The following is a 20,747-nucleotide window of genomic DNA, read 5'->3' on the forward strand; positions in this document are numbered from 1 at the left end:
CCTGCATTGCAGGGGGTTGGACGATGACCCTCGCAGTCCCTTCTGACTCTACAAGTCTATGATTCTATGAAATACCAGCATGCTCAGGAGCTGCACCTCTAATCAAGATAATTGTTTATGGACCACCAGGCTGGCTAAATTATCTTAGATGAAATTGAGTTCATTGATTTTTCTTTAGCCCTGGATGTGGATTTCAGTTATTTCTAATGCTTGGGTCTTTAGTTATGGTACCTCAAATTTAAAGGATGCTGAAATCTTATATTGATGCACTCTGAAATGTACCTTGCGTTACACAGCCACCCCACCTGTTTCCAAAATTTCTATTCGCTTTCTCTAAAATTGTGAAGATGGCTTCCCTGAGCTCATGGAACAATGAAACAACTGTCTCAGAACCCATCTTGCATGTGTTTACATTTGGGCAAAGTTCTCGCCCAAGGGTCCATTTGGGTAATAGTGTAAGGAAGTGTGGTGGTGCAGTTGAAGCACATGTAGTTTGCGCATAAAATGTTCCAGGCTCAATCCCTGGCATATCCAGATAGACTGAGAAATACCCTGCTTAAATAAAGTGTGGCAGTTAGTGGGGCGCGGTGAAGGAAGAGAGAAATAACCTGGCAACTAAATTACAGTTGTACCTTGGATCTCAAAATGCCTTGGCTCCCGAACAACCGAAACCCAGAAGTGAGTGTTCTGGTTTTCAAACGATTTTTGGAAGCCAAATGTCCGGCACGGCTTCCGCAGCTTCTGATGGGCTGCAGGACTCTCCTGCAGCCAATCGAAAGCTGCACCTTGGTTTTCGAATGGTTCTGGGGGTTGAGAACCAAGGTACGACTGTACAGCCATTTCTCCCTTCGGGGGAAAAGTGGGGTAACAGCTTGCACAGTGGTTTCCAATCACCACTCACCTGGCCAGGGTATCTCGGCTTCAGATGGTGATCTTAACACCCAGGCTGGTGCAAAGATGGTCCCTCATGTATCTAGTCCCAAGCAGCATTGGACTTTAAAGGAAGTCACTAGCACTTTGAATTTTGATTGGAATTGGACTTTGAATTTTGAATTTGAATTTTGACTGAAATACGGTTAAGCTCCTGGTGACCAGTCCTAGTTAGGAGCCTTCCACATATATTCTGAACTTGGAAGGGCTGTAGCTCAGTGGCAGAGCATTCCCATGCAGACGATCCCAAGTTGGATCCCGGACATCTGTAGGTAGGTGTGCCAGTATGTGCAGATTATACTGACTTGCATGGAGCAATGATTTGATTCCGCAAAAGGCAGCTTCCTATCTTACTAATTAACCGAAGTTGTCAAGCCTTAAATGGCAGCCCTATAAACAACGGTCTTATCTTGGAAGCAGCCAGAGTGTGGATAATCATGGGTAGATTGTATCCCAGGAGATGCTGGAAGTAGTACACTAAAGACTTAGGCTGAAGTTAATTCAACAAAGAAATATTCCACCGAGCCTATCAGACACCAGCATGTTTTATATGACTGAGCATTTTATCCAGAGATGGATGCGGAAGGTGTTTGTGTGACCACCAGCAGAATTGACACACCTCTTCTGGGAATACCCTTCATTTCCTGGAAAAATGGGAGGCACAGCACACAACTGCTGGGACTTTTCTTCTCCACTCCTTACCTGATATACGCCTAACCACTGCATGACTTGATGAATGAATGACAGGCAAAAAGTGAAAATGCTGCTGTTAAGTGGTTGGGGCAGCATGGCAGGCAGGCAAAGAGAGACAAGTGGACTGTGTTAATGTAAAAGAGTGAAAACTTCAATAAACTATTAATTACCAAAGAAAGAAAAACAGCATTCTAGACACACCCACAACTGAAAAGCATAAGTCTCGAAATCAAGATAGTTATGGGCCACTTTTTGCTGTCACGCTGGGCTTCTCTGATATCGTCCTGTGCACCAAGATATAGTAAACACCAAACCACTTAGAAATGCTGCCCTAAAAACACAATTTGATGGAGCATAGCTGCTTGATGTCCATTGCTACCATTAAGCAGGCTTGATAAGTAATTGTTCCTTACGTCTTGCCAAATTTGCTTCAACTTTTATGTCCCTTGACTTCTGATAATCCCTACCATCCTGCTAAACTGCCTCTAGCTCACTCAAACTAAGGAGCAGATTGGGTTTAGGAAAGAACATGTCTACCACTCAGGTTATCTCTGTTTCCCAGAGAGTGACCAGATCTTCAACAGGAGGGCCAAACATCAACAAGAAACTTTCCAAGACCAGACGTAAACCATTTGGCTTCCACAGAACTTCAGAGAAGACCATCCCAATTGGACTACTGCTCCTACAAAGCAAATTAGCTGCTGCAAGCCAACCCTCCATTTCTGTGGAAGTAGTCTGACCCACCAACATTACTGAAAGCCACTCCACATTCAGAGACTAATTTTGTCAGCTTGGGTAGTTAGGTAGTGGTGTGGTTTGTACCCACATTGGTGCCCAACACCAAGAAGTACCGTATGTGAAATTCAGGCTTAACTGGATCTGGATTCTGCTGAGGGAGAAAGAAACATTGGACTCCATGTGGCCAGTGGGCAAGGATGATGGGAGCTGTTATCCAATAACATCCCTACCCATTCTAAATCCTAAAGCTTATTTTGGTACTGCCCCAAGATCCCAGGTGAAACAACAGGAAGAAATCAACTCCCTGCCCCCATTCATCTACTCAGGTCTCAGTAACATGAGCCATGTTGACGCATTTATCCATGGTTATTAATAAATTGTAGCAGTTTCCTTATCCACTAATCTGGCACTGAGTGAAACTCCAAATGAGTCCGGGGCAAGTTGGGTTGCTAATGCTGTTGGAAGGATGAAGATGAGGATGAGAAGTGGGCCTTGTTCTGGAATTTCCAAACACACCTGCTAGTTTAACTTTCATCGCTAACTCCCATTGCCTATGACCACTGTAACAGAAGCACCCTCGCTCCTTCCCAAGGAATCCACAGGGAAGTCCCAGAGCCATGCAAATAGATGTTATAAGGGAGTAAATTTTACTAAAGTGACACAGCAGCAGCAACTAATAAGTATAGAGTGTGTTATAAAGTGTGTAATAATCATCATACTTGTGACATGAGATCTGGCCATGGTGATGCATGCCTTAGTTATATACTGGTTGGATTTACAGGCACGTCCAACTCTATAGAGATTGTGATCTACTCCCAGTATAATAAAACTGGCAATGATCTACCCATTGTCATTACCCATATTGTTGAGAGAGACCAGAGTTGTTGAGCTTTTTGGGGGGGAGGGTTTCATTAAATTGCTCAAGCAACAGTCCACAACTTTCCCTTCTTCCCCCACTCTGGGGGAAGTGCAACAATGGAACATAGCGCCAGGGGTGGGGGGTGTCATGATCGCTCAGGAGCAATTGGGCAATCTCTTCTTTAGCTCCTGCGATCGACCTGGAGAACCCTGTCGATCAACCTGTCGATTGCGGTCAACCGGTTGGTCATTGCTGGACTAATGTAATACACTCTACATGGGGCTGCCTTTGAAAAATGTTCAGAAGTTTCAGCTGCCCCAGAATGCTGTGATTCAGTGTAAGGCAGTTCATGTTCCTATATATGCACTACTACTTTCATGCCGCTCATTTCAACTGGGCTTGTGGCAAATGAACTTTCACATGAAACCATCTGTTAGGATGTGCACACATTATGTTTTGATCAGTCAGTTTTTACCTATAAGTTGCGCTATGGACTATAACATGCTAAAGACCCAGAGCTAAAATGAATACAGTATCAAAAGTTGTTTTTCCAGATCTTGTACATACATCCCATGAGAAATGTCAAATCTTTCATGTTAGAAACTTATAATTAGATAATGTATCTGACAATCACTGCATATAGTGTGGGGCAGAGTAACATAAGCAAGGGAAGAGGTTAGAAAACATAGCAATAAATTTATTAAATATATTAGTATACTCAGGCAAACATAAAGCATGTGAAACATCAGCAGCCTGCACTTATTTATGTTTACTCGGAAGGAAATTTCACCTCTCTTGATAGTTCTCACCCCCCTCCGCCCAAGTAAGTGTGCACAGGATCACAGCCTTAATTAAGCCTACATCTTTCCCTCAAATCTTTCTTAAGGGAATTTTCGCTTTTTTTAAGCAAACTACTGCGCTCCATTAGACCTAACACCGTCATGACGTACGAGCCATAACTGGCCAATCGGCGCTTGAGGAAGAGCAAGGCGGGCGTCGGCCGGTTGAAAACGAGGGGAGGGGAGAGCTTGCTCTTGTTCCTGCGTCTTGGCTGTTGCGTGAGCACGTTGGTTACGCACGAACGTTACGTGCCTGAAGGCGGGCTGGGGCCTGGGAGAGGCCTGACCAGTCCAAGTCAGTCAGTCGAGTCAAGTCAGTGAATAAGGGAGCGAAACAGCTTCCCCTCAGGGAGGCTGCGTGTGAGAGGAGCGTGAGGGCTTTTTTTTTTTTTTTTTGCACGCACGCCCCCACCCACGCACGCCCTCGAGCTCTTTTGTTTTCCTCCTCCGGGTGAATTACTTCGCTTCACCTCGCCGCGCGCGCGCTTTTTTTCGGTTTTTTATTTTTTTTTAAACTCCCCTCTTCCTGTCCGTCCCCCGCCTCCTCCCCCTCGTCCTCTTCCGCCGCCACAAGGAGTTGTGTGTGGGGAGGGGGGGAGGGGAAGTAGTAGAGGAGAGGAGAGTCGTTTCCGCCGGGGGTGGGGCCACCCCGCCGCAGCTGAGGGAGAGAAGTAAAGAGCGCGAAGGGAGAGAGCGGCCGGCCGAGTGAGCGGGGACAGCGGCAGCAACAGCAGGCGGCGGCGGCGATCACCGACTCCGGTGCTCCCTTTCCCTCTCCCTCCCCCCCTCCGCCTCTCCTCCCCACCAGGCGCTCTCGCCTCACGCCGCCGCCAACATGGAGCTCATTACGATCTTGGAGAAGACGGTCTCGCCAGGTAAAAACGGGGAGAAGGAGGGCTGGGCGGAGGCAGGGGAGGCGGCATCCCGACAGGCCCCTCTCTCCATGGGGATGGGCGGGAGGCCAGGGGAGGAAAACCCAACTGCCTCCCCCCCCCGCCCGCACCACGATATAGAATAATATGTGGGGGGGGGTGGGTGCTATTTAAAGGTGGGTGGTCGAGGGGGAGAAAGGGGTGTCAAAGGAATGAATGGTCTCGGAAGGGGAAGGGAAGGCCACGGGGGGAGGGGGAAGCCGAGGATGCCGGGCGGTTGGAAAGGGGGCTCCTGCCTTCTAGTGTGGGCAGCAAAGAGGTATGTTTTTGGGGGGTGGAAAGGACGAGGAAAGAGAATGGGTCGGGGGGAGGTCAGTTACTTGGATGGGTATTTCCGCCAGCCCCACTGAAGCGGTGGGCCGAGAGTTGGTGGGTGCCCAGGCAGAAAGCTTCCTCTCCGCTCCTATGTTGGTTAGGGGGGTCCGTTGGGTGGCCTGAGTGGGTGAGGGGAGGGCCGGGGGATACGAGCGGAACGGCCTCTGCGTCAAGGGGGCAGCGATGTGGGGCGGGGGGTCCTGTGCGAGGCGAGCATGGAGGCGCCTCTCGTGGCACGAGGGAGGGAGAAGGGAAGGGTGGGGTGGAAGCTGCTTCTGCGAAAGGCGCCTCGGCATATGGCTGTGGGGCAAGCCGCCTTTTCTGCTCCTTGTGTGCTATGGGCGACGGGTCTATACCCCCCCCCCGGATATGCTCGTTTAGAGGGGGAAAGAGGGAATAAGTCTTATGTGAATTGCGGGGTGGGTCGTGAGAGCGGGTCCCAGGCGGGGTTAGTAGAGGTCTGGGTGTGAGATCAGGATCTCGCAGCCTTTGACACTCGGGCTGAGATGTAGCGCCCGGGGAACTTGCACACTTACATAAGAAAGCGGTCCATGTGCAGGCCGGCATTGGCCGAGGGTGGTCTTGTCTCTAGCCTGGGGTGCAGGCCCAAAGCGGAGAGGTGGGGTGGCAGCAATAAGCGCCCCCGTGCTCAGAGCTGGCAGGCTGGGGAAGTAGTCGCGGCCCAGCACATGTTGGGGGAAGTTGAATGCATCTCTCCTCTTTCCCCCACTCCCAAAATACGCTTAGTTTTGGAGGGATGCGATCTCGGGTCTCCAGAAGCGGGACTCTCGGGTGATGCACACCGGACGCACTCGCTGTGTCGGGGAGGCGATTTCCCCGCTATCCCGCCTTTGGGGAGAGAATGTATCAATTTCTCTGTCTCTCTCCGCCCCCCCCACGGCCCGCCGTGAATGGAACCAAGAAAGTGAATTTCAAAGTCGTCTTGGGGTGCTTCTTGCTGATAGAAACGAAGTTTGACTAGAAGGAGAGAGAGCTCCCGAGGCCCTCAGTATCGGGAGGGGTCTGTTGCTGGACGCCTGGTAGGAATGTGAACATGTGGGCGCTTCTAGATTGGTGTGGGGTGTCAGCGCCTTGATTCAAGCAGTAGAAAGAGGGGCGAGTGGATGGGGGAGATCCTGCTGGGCCGGAATTGGGGGCCGCCACTGACACCCCCTCGTGTATGCCCCCCCCTTCTCCTAATCCCCTGCAGATTGCACCGAGCTTGAGGCAGCTCAGAAGTTCCTGGAACAGGCGGCCATCGAGAACCTGGTAAGAGAAAACCGGGCTTGGGCTGCCCTTGGGTGGGGTTTGGAAAAGCGAAATCCCTTTCCTGTGTGTGTTTTATTATTATCATTATTTTTTTTTTTTTTTTTAAAAGCCATAGCAGGCCGAACCGCCATAGAGGGGCGCAGCCTAACTGAAGGTTTCCCCCCCTCTTTTTTCCCTTTTTCTCTCTCGCTCTCTCTTTTTGGGGGGAGGGAGGGGGAAATGCAGGAGGCAGCCAATGGCAAGACTCCCGGGAGTCGCGCCACCCAATCGTGAGGGCGCGCCGGGCCCGCGGGAGGGAAAAGGAAGGGGAGGGCGATTTGGCTCTGCCGCGCTGCATGCATGGAGGGAAAGGCGGGGGGAGGAGGATGGATAGATGAGGCCTGCGGGGGCCGGCCATGTGGGGAAGCCGGCATGAGTAGCTAGCTAGATGCCGCCGGAGGAGAAGGAGGAGGCCGCCGCTGCATGAAACGGGCCAGTCCGCCTAAGTGCTCGTAGGCGGGCCTATCTTAGGTTTCGTTTTCCCCTACTGGCTCCCCTCCCTAATTTTAGGGCTTGCCATGCTGAGCCTCCGAACCTTCCTGCATTTTCCTTTCCTTTTCCATTCTTTTACAACTCCACCCCATAGCCCTATTCTTAAAACGTCTCCCTTGAATTTACATGCTTTATAAATAATATTTTCCTTCTTTTCTTCGAGACTCTTTTTTGAAATCTGTTGTTGGCCTGTCTCTTAATGCCATCAGCACATTTTTTTCCAGTTTCTAAAACTTTGTGAAATAGTAATTCGTTTCTGTATGCAAAAGCCTTGCTTTAGAAGGCAGGTAGGGATACATTGTAAAAGGGGACACAGCCAAGTGGGTGTCCTGAATGTAGAAGAGGTGGGGCAACTTAGGTTATGTACTTGAACTGACAGCACATAAAGCAGTGAAGAAAAATTCAGTTCACTGTATATTCTAGAAAGTAGGAGAGGAGAAATGGGTAACTGAAGCCAGATCTATTTAAGATTAGTGTATTGAGTTTAGTGGTTGATCTCCACGCTGAATGGAAATGTGATTGACATTGCCTACATTATTTGTTTTAATAAAGGCAAATGAGCCTGTGTTTCAGATGATGGACTACTTAGGCATGCATACATATTTAGGAAAGTTTGTTCAAAATACATTGAAATCACTAGTAGCATGTCCCAATTAGTTATTAGACAGGTATTACTGAGGTGGCGTTGCACATTACATTCATTAATTGAGAGAACCTTCAAATGGCTCTTCATAACTTACACGTCTTGGGCTCCTGCCTTTAAAATCTGTGGGAATACTCTTGAGGCTTTGGGTTGACTCCAGCAATCTTGGAGGCTTTTAGAGAAGTATTGTTTCTGAATTGCATATTACGTGTTGCATTGGCATTGTTGGGTGAGTGAATAACTTACTAGGCTTCAGATGACAAGGTGTATTCTAAGTTCCATGTAGGTGCTTAGCTGAATCCTCCACCCCATACACCCTGTTTCTATTTAATTTGCAGGGTCATGTTCTGTAGGGTGCTTTGCACTGAAATATTTGATGTTAACACATACTTGCTATTTTTAGAGGTCATGCTGTACTTCTTCTACACTGTAACAGTGAAATAGAAATAAAAGGAGTAAAAACAAAGGGAACATTCGTATGTGTGTTACCTGAGCAGTGTCTTCCCGCCACCCGCGACCAGTAGTGTTTCTGTGAATAGCCTGACAGTTGCTTCTCTTGAAAGTTAAGCAACAGAGGGACTTTGAGATGTTCTTGTATGGTTTCATACACCACCTGTGGATAGACAAGACAATGTTCTTCTTGGGGTTAAAGCTCATGAGTTATAAAGAAGCAAGAATGTTTATGTGTAAGGTAATCTGCACCAAAATGTTCCTTTAGTGCTATGCTAATCTACTTCTTGTGCTGTGTAACGAATGCTCTTGGCCCTGAAGATCTTGCATGTTTTAAATTAATGTTAAAGGTAATATTAACTATGTAAGACCCATCTTCCTGCCTCGCCACAATGTTTTGGTTAAGGTGCAGCCCCCTTCCAATCAAAGCATCATATTTTAAAAAATTATCAGAGTTGCATTCCACCCTCATTCCAAAGTGTATACAAGGTATCCCGTTCTATTCTCACAGTATATTTGAGATACCTGGGGTTGAGGGACTGTGGTTGGCCCAAGACCAACTGGTGAGCTTTATGACTGTGTGTGGATTTGAAACTGGGTTTCTCAATTCAGTGTCTAGTGTACTATTTGCTGCACCATACTTGTTCTTACTGTGAGTCCTGCAAAGAGCTGAAAAATATTTGCAGGTCATATGTGCAAAGTGCACAGATTTTAAGTGACCTAGGTCTAGGTGATTAGGAGCCAGCTTTGCCACAAATAGAAATAAGTTAATAATTGAGTGCTACCACAACTTTTAGACATCAGTGACATTCCCCTAATGTCTGTGAATTGAGCATAGACTTAAAACTTTAGGGATGTGTGTTAGGGATGGGAAGGACATCTTATGAGATAAAACACAGGATTTCCAATCAAATAATGCTTTCAGAACTTGTTTTGTCAAGGTACTTTGTAGCTCTGCCCTTACTTGCACTCCTTGAGGTGAAGTCCTGTGTTACAGTACTTTAAGATTGTTTTAAGTTTTCTTCCTGGACTGCCATTTACCAGTATAACATTCGCTGCCCCTTGAATTCAGAGTTCCACACTCTGCATAAAATGCAGTGTGATTTTATTTTTTTAGGACAGAATGATAACTGGGTAGAGGAGGATCAGGAGATTGCTGCACAGCAGAGAGCAGGACTGAGTCAGATTCTACAATACACGGTTAAATGCATCCCAACCTTAATTTACCCCTCTATAGATCAGCTTCATTGCAAAATTGCAACCATCCCTCTTCACCTAAGCTCTCTAAAGTTATCCTTTTCAGCCATATAAACACTTACCCAAGTTGCTTTCTACCTACTCGTCAACTGCTCAGAGTTTTCTCTCATATTGTGTATGAGAGAGGTGAATCGCCATAAGCATTCCATAACCCTGTGTAGTCCAAATGGGAGGTGCATGTGTGATGTGTGGACCGCGTGTCTAGACTTGCTTCCTGTACCACCCGTGTTCAGGCTAAGGAAGTTCATACTGGGTGGATTGAAGGGCAGGGTATAAGGCAGAGTTTGGCAATATTTTGTGGCCTGTGGGCATATTTGGAAACAGGAGAAATTATCATAGGCAACAAACACATGCCACAGCTGAAAACACACAACATCATCTATTATATTGGCTACAACAGAATGCTGCTTTTGTGCCTAATTTCACCGGGGGGGGGTGTTTACCTGGTGTGCACATGTGCAACTGCAGAAACCACATTAGTGACCCTTGATACGTGAAATCGTGTAAGAGCATCTTGAGCTGGTGTAGGATGAGGGAAATTGGTTGAAAGATGGAGAACAGGTTGGGATTCTACAGGAAAGCTGAGAAAAATTCCAATGTTGCTGTATAGGGACCACCCGTGGATAGAGTATGGGGGTGGAGAGGCTGAGATATGAATAATACCCATGGGGATTTGGATTTGTTTTTCCTTTAAACAGATACCCTCCAAGCTGCATAACAAGTCACTTTTTGAAAGTGAGGAAACTTCCAAAAGCAGTTAGTAATATGCCATGGGTTTGTATGTAATTTCCATACAAAGAAAGTAAAAAAATTATAATAGGCAGCCCCAACCCCTCAAGCACTCTGAAATACTGACAAGTCTGTGATTCCTAGACACCAGTACCAAGCTTTCAGGTGTCACTATACTAAGATTCCTGGATCTTTGTGACCTGGCTATGCTCCTCCATCAAACTGGCCTGAGGGTGTGCCTTAAGTAAGCATTGCAGTTCGTGCCATTAGATGTTCAACCACCCACCCTGTGCTGTCCCACCGTCTGCACATCCAAACTGGGTAAATAAAACTTGACCAATATCCAAACTCTACAACCTACCTTTTACCATTTGCTGTTTTTCTTTTCATGATTTCTCTTCAGCCATCCATTACTAGTCTGCCAGTGCACTCCAGTGTTGCTGAAAATAAAGGGGGATTTAAATCTGTTAAGTGCTTTTGAGCAAATTGCAGTTTAACACCCATCCTGGTTTCTTGCTAGAATTTTATAGAGCCATCCTAGTTGAATGTTGGCTAAATATTTCCCAGTTCGTTCATCATATTAACACATGAAGACCTTTTGGTGACAGTTTCCTTATTAGGAGATCATGTTCGAACATGCAGAACAACTCCTGTGTCCTTTGCCAAATTGACTGCTTTAAAAACCATTGCTAGCTACTTCTAGGATTTAGTTTGAAGTCACATTTCTTTTACAGCAGGGCAGTCAGCACTGAGATGTCTGGAAAAGCCCATGAGTCAAAAAGGACACAATTGATAGTAACTTTGTGCACTTGCATAGGGTGGAAATGCTACTGATACTCAGTGTAGCTGCACTGAAGACAGTTAGCATGACTAATATTAGTTTCAGTAGGTCTATCTTGAATAGGACTTGGTTGGATACCACCCATTCATTTGCCTACCGTAAAGATCATGTGCGAAACAACAGTTGATGGATATGATGTACTTACCTTCTTCTTTTGTCAGTATTATTATTAATGCCTTAATTATACTGACTTGAGAGTATAAATTTTAACTCTGTATCATGAGTATTAAGAAGTAATTGTGGATTTGCTTAGTTGCTATCTACTATGCAGACCCAGGGGTGGGGAACTTCCTGCCTAGGTCTGTCAGGCCTCCCCATTTGGTCTGCAAGGCTGTTATGGCCAAGCCACACCCATTTGCTCTGAATCGGTGTGGGGCAGGTAAAGATGTAGCTGGACTGGAAGGTGGAGTGCAGGCACTGCCCATCTGCTGATTGGTAACACCTGCAATACCTGTGTGCACAGCTTTGCAGGCTCATCGGAACTTGGAAAGCACAGTGCTTTTGCCTGCATGGTTTAAATTCACATTGCATGGGCAAAAAGAGGTCACCCGACTGCATTGTGACTTCAGGTGATTGATACCTCCAGTTCCCCATCCCTGATGTAAATGGCTTATGCCCAACTTCTCCTGCAACCCTGTTACAATCCTGTTGTACAACCTTGTACGAAATTCTGCATATTTAGGTTGAGTTTTAGAAGTCTAGTCCTACAAGAATCTGCTTAGCAACTCAAGGAGAGGACTGGAATTGGGATGGTTCTGCCATATAGCAGAAGGTAGCAACTTGTTTCAGGTAGTATCATGAAGTGGGATAGACAGCAGTGTCTGAATGTTGCAACAAGCCTTCTTAAAATGTTGGCCCTACTAGGATGGAGTGAAATGAGGATTGTTCCATTTTGGGCTCTGATCGAGGCAGCAGAATATCTTGAGCTGCAATGGTCATACATAGTATCTCAGCAATGGTGAAATCAGAAAATAAATTTCCATGCAATAGAGTATCACACTTGAGAGATGTATTCAAATACTGTATGAGCTTGAGCATGGAATCATTGACTGACTTTCAGTAGGTGTGTCAGTTCTTAATCTGTAAGGTAGGAGTAACCAGAGGTTGCTTGCACTATTCATTTTACAGTTATATAAATCACTACTAAGAAGGATTAAACATGTATGATATTACATATTGAGGTGTGTATGTACTTTCAGCTTGGGAAAGGTAAGATTCTTCCATTCTGGTTTTTGACCCTTAAATTCAACTGTAAATGCTGTCACATTCATGCAAAGGTTAGAGTTTAGGCGTAACTACTTCTTCACTCAAGGAAAGGATGCAAGCTAGCTTCAGTTACTGAACTGTATTTACCTCTCTTTTTTTGGCCAGCCCACTTTCCTTGTGGAACTGTCCAGAGTGCTGGCAAACCCAGGGAACAGCCAGGTTGCCAGAGTCGCAGCTGGTTTGCAGATCAAGAACTCTCTGACATCTAAAGACCCTGATGTTAAGGCCCAGCACCAGCAGAGATGGCTTGCAATCGATGCCAATGCTCGTCGAGAAGTCAAGAATTATGTACGTAAAAAATACAGCATTTTTGCTTTTCTTCCCAGTTGTGCTTGTTCAAGCACCCTGTTATTCTGTAGTGAATGCAGATCATGCATCTACATCTGTGTTTTGAGACCTTGCTTCTCAGTTTACTTTTCTCTTGTTTATTTCAAAGTCAAAGAATCTGTTCGGTCTCTGGCGTGTGAGATTGTTTTCTCAGCTTAAAGAGATTTCTTACGGTGACCCATGCCCAGAAGATCTGTGTGATCTTGTAATATAACTGAAAGTCCCCTCTGTCCTTGTACCAACAGTATTCCAAGTGTGGCGGCCTCATGTCTTGTTCCTTTCCCATCTCCTTACAGGTTTTGCAGACCTTGGGTACAGAAACCTACAGGCCCAGCTCAGCATCACAGTGCGTTGCTGGCATCGCCTGTGCAGAGATCCCCATGAATCAGTGGCCTGAACTTATTCCGCAGCTGGTAGCCAATGTTACAAATCAGCACAGCACAGAACATATGAAAGAGTCGACATTGGAGGCCATCGGCTACATTTGTCAAGATATTGTAAGTGCCTACTGAGTCTGTTGTGCTAAAAATTGCTGCTTTCCCCCCCTGCACCTGCTCTGCTCCTCTGCTCTCAGTGGCTTAATTTGAATCTGAACTGTGGGCTCATCCCCCAAATCAGTTCTGTTGTGTGTCTGCCACTTCATCACACCAAGGTAAAAACTAATCCATAGAATGTGGTATCTGTGTTCTACAATTTCATGAAGGAAAGCTCTTACAGAAAGTGTGTGTAGATGTGAATGTGTGCCAACAGAGGGAAGACTGCTGGGGGGGGTGTTCTCATTTCTTTTTTTCCTGCTTCACTTCCATCTCCACCATGCCTACTGTTGCACTGGTCCTCTTGCCACAAATTTCTTCTTGTTCCTTTTCCTCTGCTGCGCCACTGCTCTTCAAGGAAAAAATGCTCTGTTCTGGGAACCTAAATGTTTGAGGACTTTCGCTTGTGTTCCCTACAAGATCAGGCATGCTGCTGACCCAGAGTAACTAGATACGTTTGTTATGGAGAAAGAGGCATGCATTTATTCTGTACTTGCATGGAATATCTGTCCCTGTAGGTTAGAACTCGTAAGTGAATTGGGTGCTTAGCTGTTCTGCGAGATACCTCCATGCTGGTTGTGATCTGGCAAAAAATCTCCTCTTGACATTTCTTTCTGTTTTGATTCCTGTTTTTAGGATCCAGAACAGCTTCAGGACAAGTCTAATGAGATATTGACAGCCATTATCCAGGGCATGAGGAAAGAAGAGCCAAGTAATAATGTGAAGCTAGCGGCTACCAATGCACTCCTTAACTCTTTGGAATTCACCAAAGCAAATTTTGACAAAGAGGTAAGTGGTCAGATGTTAGTGCGGTGGAGAGTGAGTATGACCGAAGAGGGAAATTAATGGGACATGAGAAATAAATCCATGGTCCGTGATGAGAAACCATGCACCACTCTGAGTTTTGATGCATTCCCATTTCTGCTGAGACTTGGATTTGTGCGTTAGCAGCCTGTTGTGAAATCATAATCCTATTGCAGTGGTGAAGAGTGAATACTAAATCAACTAAAATTGTAACTCCCAAATAATCCTGTGAATTTTAACGGATATGCTACCGGAGGCACTCTAGGAACTCTGCAAAAGAGTTTGCAGCTTGCAAGCTAGCGCCTCCTTCCATGCCCTTGATGGAGATCACTTCAGTACATAGGGAGCAAAGCAGTCTCTTGGGTATGCAGGGCCTGGAATTTGCTTCCTAAGCAGTCTGTGCTCTGAAGCCTAGTTTGTGTGTTCTTCTCCATCTTGGGGTGTGATACTGCCTGTGGATGAATTCCTTGGTCTGAATTTGCTGCGTAACTATTTCCCAGGCATTGCCAGTGTATTTCAGGCAAGAGCTATGTTTTAGCATTTTTAGAAAAGTAGTGCTTTTATCAGTCAGTATAGGCAGTGTCACCCTCCCTGAGCCTTTGTAAACCATTAAAGCTGTCTCTGGAATGGTGATTGCAGGGGCCAGGTTTTAGGGTTTTTTCTTCTTCTTTTAATTGGCTGAGGCATGGAAGGAAGCTCTCAGGTAGCCTAAATGCAGATCTGTAATCCTTGCCTCTTCAATGTAGAGGCTTTTGTAAAGAATGAGAGAACCTCTCCCAATGGGTGCAAATCATTTATTTCAGTTTTCTACACCCGAGGAATAATTGCTGAAGTAATCTTCCTTACCTTTTGGTATCTAACTTTACCAGAAAATGTAAAGATTATGGTACATGACCCCAGTCAAGCTGGCAAAAATCTATCATTTGCCTGATAATAAATGTTGGAAGTGTAAAGAGACTGAAGGTACCTTTTATCACCTTTGGTGGACATGCTCGAAGATTAAGGCCTTCTGGGAAATGATCTATAATGAAATGAAAAAGGTACTTAAATGTACCTTCCCTAAAAAGCCAGAGGCCTTCCTTTTGGGCATTGTCGGCCAATTGGTGACAAAGAAGGATAGAACTTTCTTTATGTATGCTACAACAGCAGCAAGAATACTTATCGCAAAGTACTGGAAGACACAAGATTTACCCACTCTGGAAGAATGGCAGATGAAAGTGATGGACTATATGACATTGGCCGAGATGACAGGCAGAATCCGTGATCAACGAAAAGAGACGGTGGAAGAAGACTGGAGAAAATTTAAAAGTTACCTTAAGGACCATTATAAACTTAATGAATGTTAAAAATGTTGTGGTTTTCAGAAACAAAGGGGTACAGGGAGATAAGGTTAGAATATAAAAAAAAGGACTAAGATGACAGAGATTTGAAAGTAACAATTGGGAGTTGCTAGTTGAAGTATGGACATTGGGATGCAGAGAGGGGGGGTATGGGGAAGTCCAAGAAAAGAGGTTTATATGAAAATATGTTTGAAACTATGCGTGTTTGTTTGTCTCTTTTAGTGTTTGTTTGTCTTTTAAAAATTTTGTAAAACCAATAAAAATTTTATAAAAAAAAAAAAAAGAAAATGTAAAGATTAAGAATTAAACTACTTAATTAGCCGCTTAAAAAATAGAAATAACTGCAGTGTTCTGGGAAGACAATTGGGGTTTTAAAAATCTTGCGGAGTCAGTTGGTACTTAGTAGTCTAACCCTTTTCTATTTTGTGAAAATGAGAAGTTCTGTTTTTAACAAGTCTTAGTTAAAAAAACTTATTTCTAGCCTATTATATTAAAAAAACCTCAAGTAATTACTGGGAAAAGAAACCAGAGCGACCAGATGTTGGAGCCTACCCTTTCACTTGGGAAGCAGAGTGATGAAACCCTGATTTGCTTTATATCCTGCAGTTTTTTAATCTGGTCCTTGATTTAAATGAACACAAGTCAAAATATATTTGATCACGATACCCTCAGCTTTCTTTTTGTAAAAGCAGATTGCTTATAGGTGACAATAGTGACTGACCTGTTTGTCAAAGCTGTCAGTAGGAGGAGGCACTAATTTATGCCCCAAACAACGCAAGAGTTTGAGCCTTTTCTGACCATGTTTCACTGGTGGGTTGCCTGTATATTGAGAACCACAGTTGGCAAGAAAAACTGAAATGGTCAGTGTTTTAGTACACTGTTTTATTTTGGAAACAAAATACTTTATTGCCAGGAAGCTTTGACACTTCAGTCCTAATCATCTGTGTTTCTCTCTTCTCTCTCCCTATTTCCAGTCTGAAAGGCACTTTATTATGCAAGTAGTCTGTGAAGCAACACAGTGTCCGGATACAAGGGTAAGTTAAGTCCTAAACTGTTGTCAATAGTAACTGATAGTAGTTCTGGTCAGTGTTCAAAACTCCCATTGTTCTAGGTGCATTTTGTGACAGGGAATTTCATTAGCGTGAGCAGTTTCTGAGGTATGGGCGCAGTACCACGCCTAAGATTTCAGATTAAAACTGCGGAGTGGAAGGACAGGAGGACCTTTTTCTGCCTCCCCACTTCCAACTACTCCCTGAAGACTGGAGAAGAGACCCTCTTAAGAATATTAGGGGGGTGGGCAGGGGTAGGACTAGATCATGTGAAAAATGAACATAATATTTTAGCTGCCGTTCATTCATTTTCAACTTTGTATTCTTGTTATAAAAAAGTGTGCCTTGACACTCTGTTGTTGCGCCCATAACCTAGGTTTAAGGTGCCATTTAGCTCCTACCTTTCATATCTCAGTTTCTAGCACTGGTCCTGGTATATGGAACTAGTCAGAGCATACTTCTTTCTCCAAAATGAGCATGAGAAATGTCTTTAAATAATCCTGTTTTTAATTGTCCTTTATTCAAGATAATCAATATATGTGGTGCTTTAGAGTTGTGTACACAAAACAAAAGGCATGTATCTGTCCCCAAGGAACTTGCAATCTAAATTGACAGTGGCGCAGACAACCAAAGAATGGGGAAAGGACATCAGGGTAGGCAAAGTATTAATGTGAGCAAATCCCATTGTGCACCCTTAAGATAGGTTGCAGTTGGAGATGCGGGCTGAAAGGCTTGGAGAGATTGGAGGAGGGGCTTGATGTGGTCTGAGCAATGGGAGAAACGAATGATATCAGCAGTGGCGTTTTGGGTAGAGGTGGGAGGGTTGATGCAGGCAGGTCAGAGAAAAGGAATGTGCTATATAGTAAAGGCAGGAGATGGCCAGAGCATGGACCACAGTTTTAGCTGAGGGGACTTCAAGAGGTGACATTTTTGCCATTCATCAGCAAGAAGCAATACGATTTAGCAACATAATTGAACATTGGGGAGAGGAACACAAATGAGTTAAGTATAATACTAGGGCTGCAGAGCCTTGTTTCAGTTGCAAGCAAACATGATCTACACCTGCAGAGGTGATGCTTGCCAGTTGCTATCAAAGGTCTGTCTAGCCCAGCATTCTGTTTCCAGCTGTGACAGCCAGATGCTGCTTAGAAGCTTGTAAGAGGTGGAATAGCAGTGCTCCTTTTTTGGCAGTAGCAGGTAATCCAGATCATGCTTCCATTTTCGGCTCTGGCAGCTAATAAGTCATTGGTTCATACCTCTTGTGAATTGCGGTGTTGGGTTTTGCAGTTGGATCACTCCTGAGTATATGTGACTGCCTCATTACCACGCTGTCTACTGGGAATGGGTTTGATTGTGAACCTTTGTCTGTTCTCGTAACTTCAGTTATGGTGATTGTCCTAACAGACTGCGGATACTGAGGTCATGTGGCCCCATAATTATGCAGGCTGCAACCCTGCTGGTTCCAAGAGGCCACTGGAGGGGATGTGCTGCATTGAGCACTAGCACAAGACTCCTTGCCTTGGGTGAAAGCTTTTTGGTGCTTTGTCTGCAGCATTATTATGAAATATAAGGTGAATACAGCTGATAATTCACCATAGGAACAAAATAAGCTATACAGTGGTGCCTCGCAAGACGAAAATAATTCATTTCGCGAGTCTTTTCGTCTTGCGATGTTTTTCGTCTTGCGAAGCACGGTCCGTCGCAACTGCGCCTCTTCAAACGGCTTTTAAAAAAAAGCGCAAAACGTTTTCGTCTTGCGAAGCAAGCCCATAGGGAAATTCGTCTAGCTAAGCAACGCAAAAACGAAAAACCCTTTTGTCTAGCGAGTTTTTCGTCTAGCGAGTTTTTCGTCTTGCGGCGCACCACTGTACTTGATCAAGTCATCTTTATACATATCTATAATATTAAGTTTTCAGTTTACAATATTTAAACATCTTCATTTTCACATTATTTTTGCTCATATGAGCTAGTCGACCTCTGCCCCTCCCGTCTCATGGTTACTTTAATTTTTATTTTGTCATTTTATTTTATTTTGTACTTCTTCCTGATTACGTTTCATCATTTCTGATTACAATTTTTTAAAGAATATGTAAAAAGGTAGAATTTTCATCATTACAAGTCTTATTACGTCAATCCTGCTAGCGTTGTTAATTGTTTACTTGATCAAGTCATCTTTAAGGCAGCTTCCAGCAGGTTGCACACATAGGTTATCAAGTGGTTGCTACATGGTAGCATCCTTCCTGCCAAATGGTGAATTCTGCAGCTGGTTGGAAGTCTGGAGGAGGAAATTGGGAGTCATCAATTTCTCCTTGCCACTTGGCAGAATCACTAGCTTACCAAGAGATTCAATGCATCAAATCCTCAACGCGTTAAATTGTTGCTTGGCAAATGATTGTACTTATTTGTCCATAACCAAGTATGATTCACACGGGCATTTTGAAGCGATGCCCTGCGGCAATGTTCTTCCCTGGTGTTGTGACAAAGCAGCCTTGTGGGAAATCGTCCTGGGTTGTGACAAAGTAATCGTGTCTTGAAAAATGATAGAAAACGAGCATTTAAAGAGCTTGGCTGTGTAGGCATTCCATAAGAATGGGTGCTTTAGAGTAAGGCAGGTTGCCTTTCTCCCCAGCCTTTTCAGAATGCTGTGAGAAGAACCCTGGCAAAATGGCAAAGCTTGTGGCATTGCTGCTTTTAATGCACTGCAGTGATGCTATGGTCGACTTCAATGGTTATTTTTCATAGCTAGGAAGGCTCACATCTTTCATTACTATGACACTTATTAAAAATACCATAGGAAGGCTATTTCTCTGGTACAATGTGCAAAATGCTTTACATTCCTCCTTTTGTTCCAGTCTCCCAGTAGTCCCCCCCCCCATTTAGAATTGGGAAGCAGACCATGAATTGCTGCTTGGTCAACCAATGCAGTATTAACGGCAGATTTTTTGGGGATCCATGTTCCACTGCTTTAACTGGTGCAACAATAAGCTTTTTTTGCTTCCACAAAGCATCCGTGGAGGTAATGGGTCCTGTCTTTTTATTTGCCTTTAGGTGCGAGTAGCTGCCTTACAGAACTTGGTGAAGATTATGTCCCTCTATTATCAGTACATGGAGACGTATATGGGTCCTGCACTTTTTGCTGTGAGTATTCAAGCCTGGGAATTGAGAACGGAAGTGTAGGTACTTACTGTAGGTGAGTTGCTTTAGTAAAGCACCAACAATGATCTCAAATGCCTTCTCTCTCTCTCCCTCTCCAAAGATCACAATTGAAGCTATGAAAAGTGACATTGATGAGGTAGCTCTACAAGGAATTGAGTTCTGGTCAAATGTCTGTGATGAAGAAATGGACCTTGCTATTGAGGCATCAGAGGTGAGTGATCAGGGGGTGACAGTTCTAACTTTCTGTAGCAGCCTTCGGTCCATGATGAGACACCATGCACCACTCTGACTAAAGTGATGCGACGACCTATAACGCTGAGACCGAACTTTCCTAAGAGCAGGAGGTGCTATTAGCTTTGAAGGAGACAGGGCTTATCTCCTGCTTAAGAGGATATTGCTGGACCCAAAAATAAAGATAACCATTTGTAGTGCAGTGTTATAACTTAAAGTACAAGCAATAAGTGATCTACAAGTGTCCAATTGACACGTGATGGCGCATTGCAGCAACCCGGAAGTGGCCGGCAAGGGGGGCTTATGTTCGCCCCGCCAAAGTGCCCAGGGGTCAAGATTGTTACCCCTGCACAGATTGGTTGCCGCCTGCAAATACAAACAGAACAATACTTGCAGGGGGAGGTTTGGGAGAAGAGGGAGGGGGTAGGCTATGGTAGTGCCTACTAGGAATATACTGCATGCAAATATTTCAAGGTGCAGATCCAGATGTCTGGGTGTTTGGTATCTTTGTGTCACCTGCTGAAGACTGCTTTTTCGTATGCTGCAAGAGTAAATAAGTCCTCTAACCCCTGAGCATTTTGGAGATGGGGGGCACCTATTCCTTCCAATGTAGATCACACTTTTAGCCACCAGGAGGATACACAAAGTCCTATTACATTGCCCCACCGTCAAGGTCCGTAGCACTGGAATATAAATGAATGTAGTGTGAGCATCTTGAGATTTTTAGTGATTTTCCTAGGATCACGGTAACACAGACAATGACTTCTGGCCAGAATAGGCTCACTTATAGGACATGACCAGATCATACATTTCCTTCCAAACTACAAGCAGCAACCAAGATTTGGTTTTGACTTACCACCTGTTCAGCGAAAACGATAAGCCCATGTCCAGACAACATGACAACCCAGACTCTGGCTTGTTTTGTCTGTGAGGGGGATGTGTAGCAGGTTTTCTTAGTTTTAAACAATGGTTTAATATGATCTGTGAACTGGGCTTAGGTGATCTTCAGAGAGCC

At 44.8% G+C, this 20,747-nt stretch overlaps 1 protein-coding gene across 3 annotated transcripts in view; it reads left to right on the forward strand.

The window, feature by feature from the left end:
• Positions 1–4,269: 4,269 nt before the first annotated feature.
• KPNB1 (karyopherin subunit beta 1) overlaps positions 4,270–20,747 on the forward strand; it is a gene marked incomplete at its 3' end in the record, with an annotated part of 33,518 nt that continues 17,040 nt past the window's right edge. The window contains exons 1-8 of one of the 3 annotated variants that reach the window (XM_083469592.1): positions 4,270–4,934; positions 6,517–6,575; positions 12,398–12,580; positions 12,916–13,116; positions 13,789–13,941; positions 16,271–16,330; positions 19,394–19,483; positions 19,602–19,712. In XM_083469592.1, coding sequence (XP_083325718.1) covers positions 4,895–4,934; positions 6,517–6,575; positions 12,398–12,580; positions 12,916–13,116; positions 13,789–13,941; positions 16,271–16,330; positions 19,394–19,483; positions 19,602–19,712 — 897 coding nt within the window. In that variant the 5' untranslated portion in view covers positions 4,270–4,894. Of the gene's footprint in view, positions 4,935–6,516; positions 6,576–6,951; positions 10,507–12,397; positions 12,581–12,915; positions 13,117–13,788; positions 13,942–16,270; positions 16,331–19,393; positions 19,484–19,601; positions 19,713–20,747 lie in introns of those variants that run through there. The other 2 variants (XM_083469591.1, XM_083469593.1) reach the window with 2 other exon arrangements.

Source organism: Podarcis liolepis (assembly GCF_965112155.1).
Source record: "Podarcis liolepis genome assembly, chromosome: 13".
NCBI classification, from domain to species: Eukaryota; Metazoa; Chordata; class Lepidosauria; order Squamata; family Lacertidae; genus Podarcis; species Podarcis liolepis.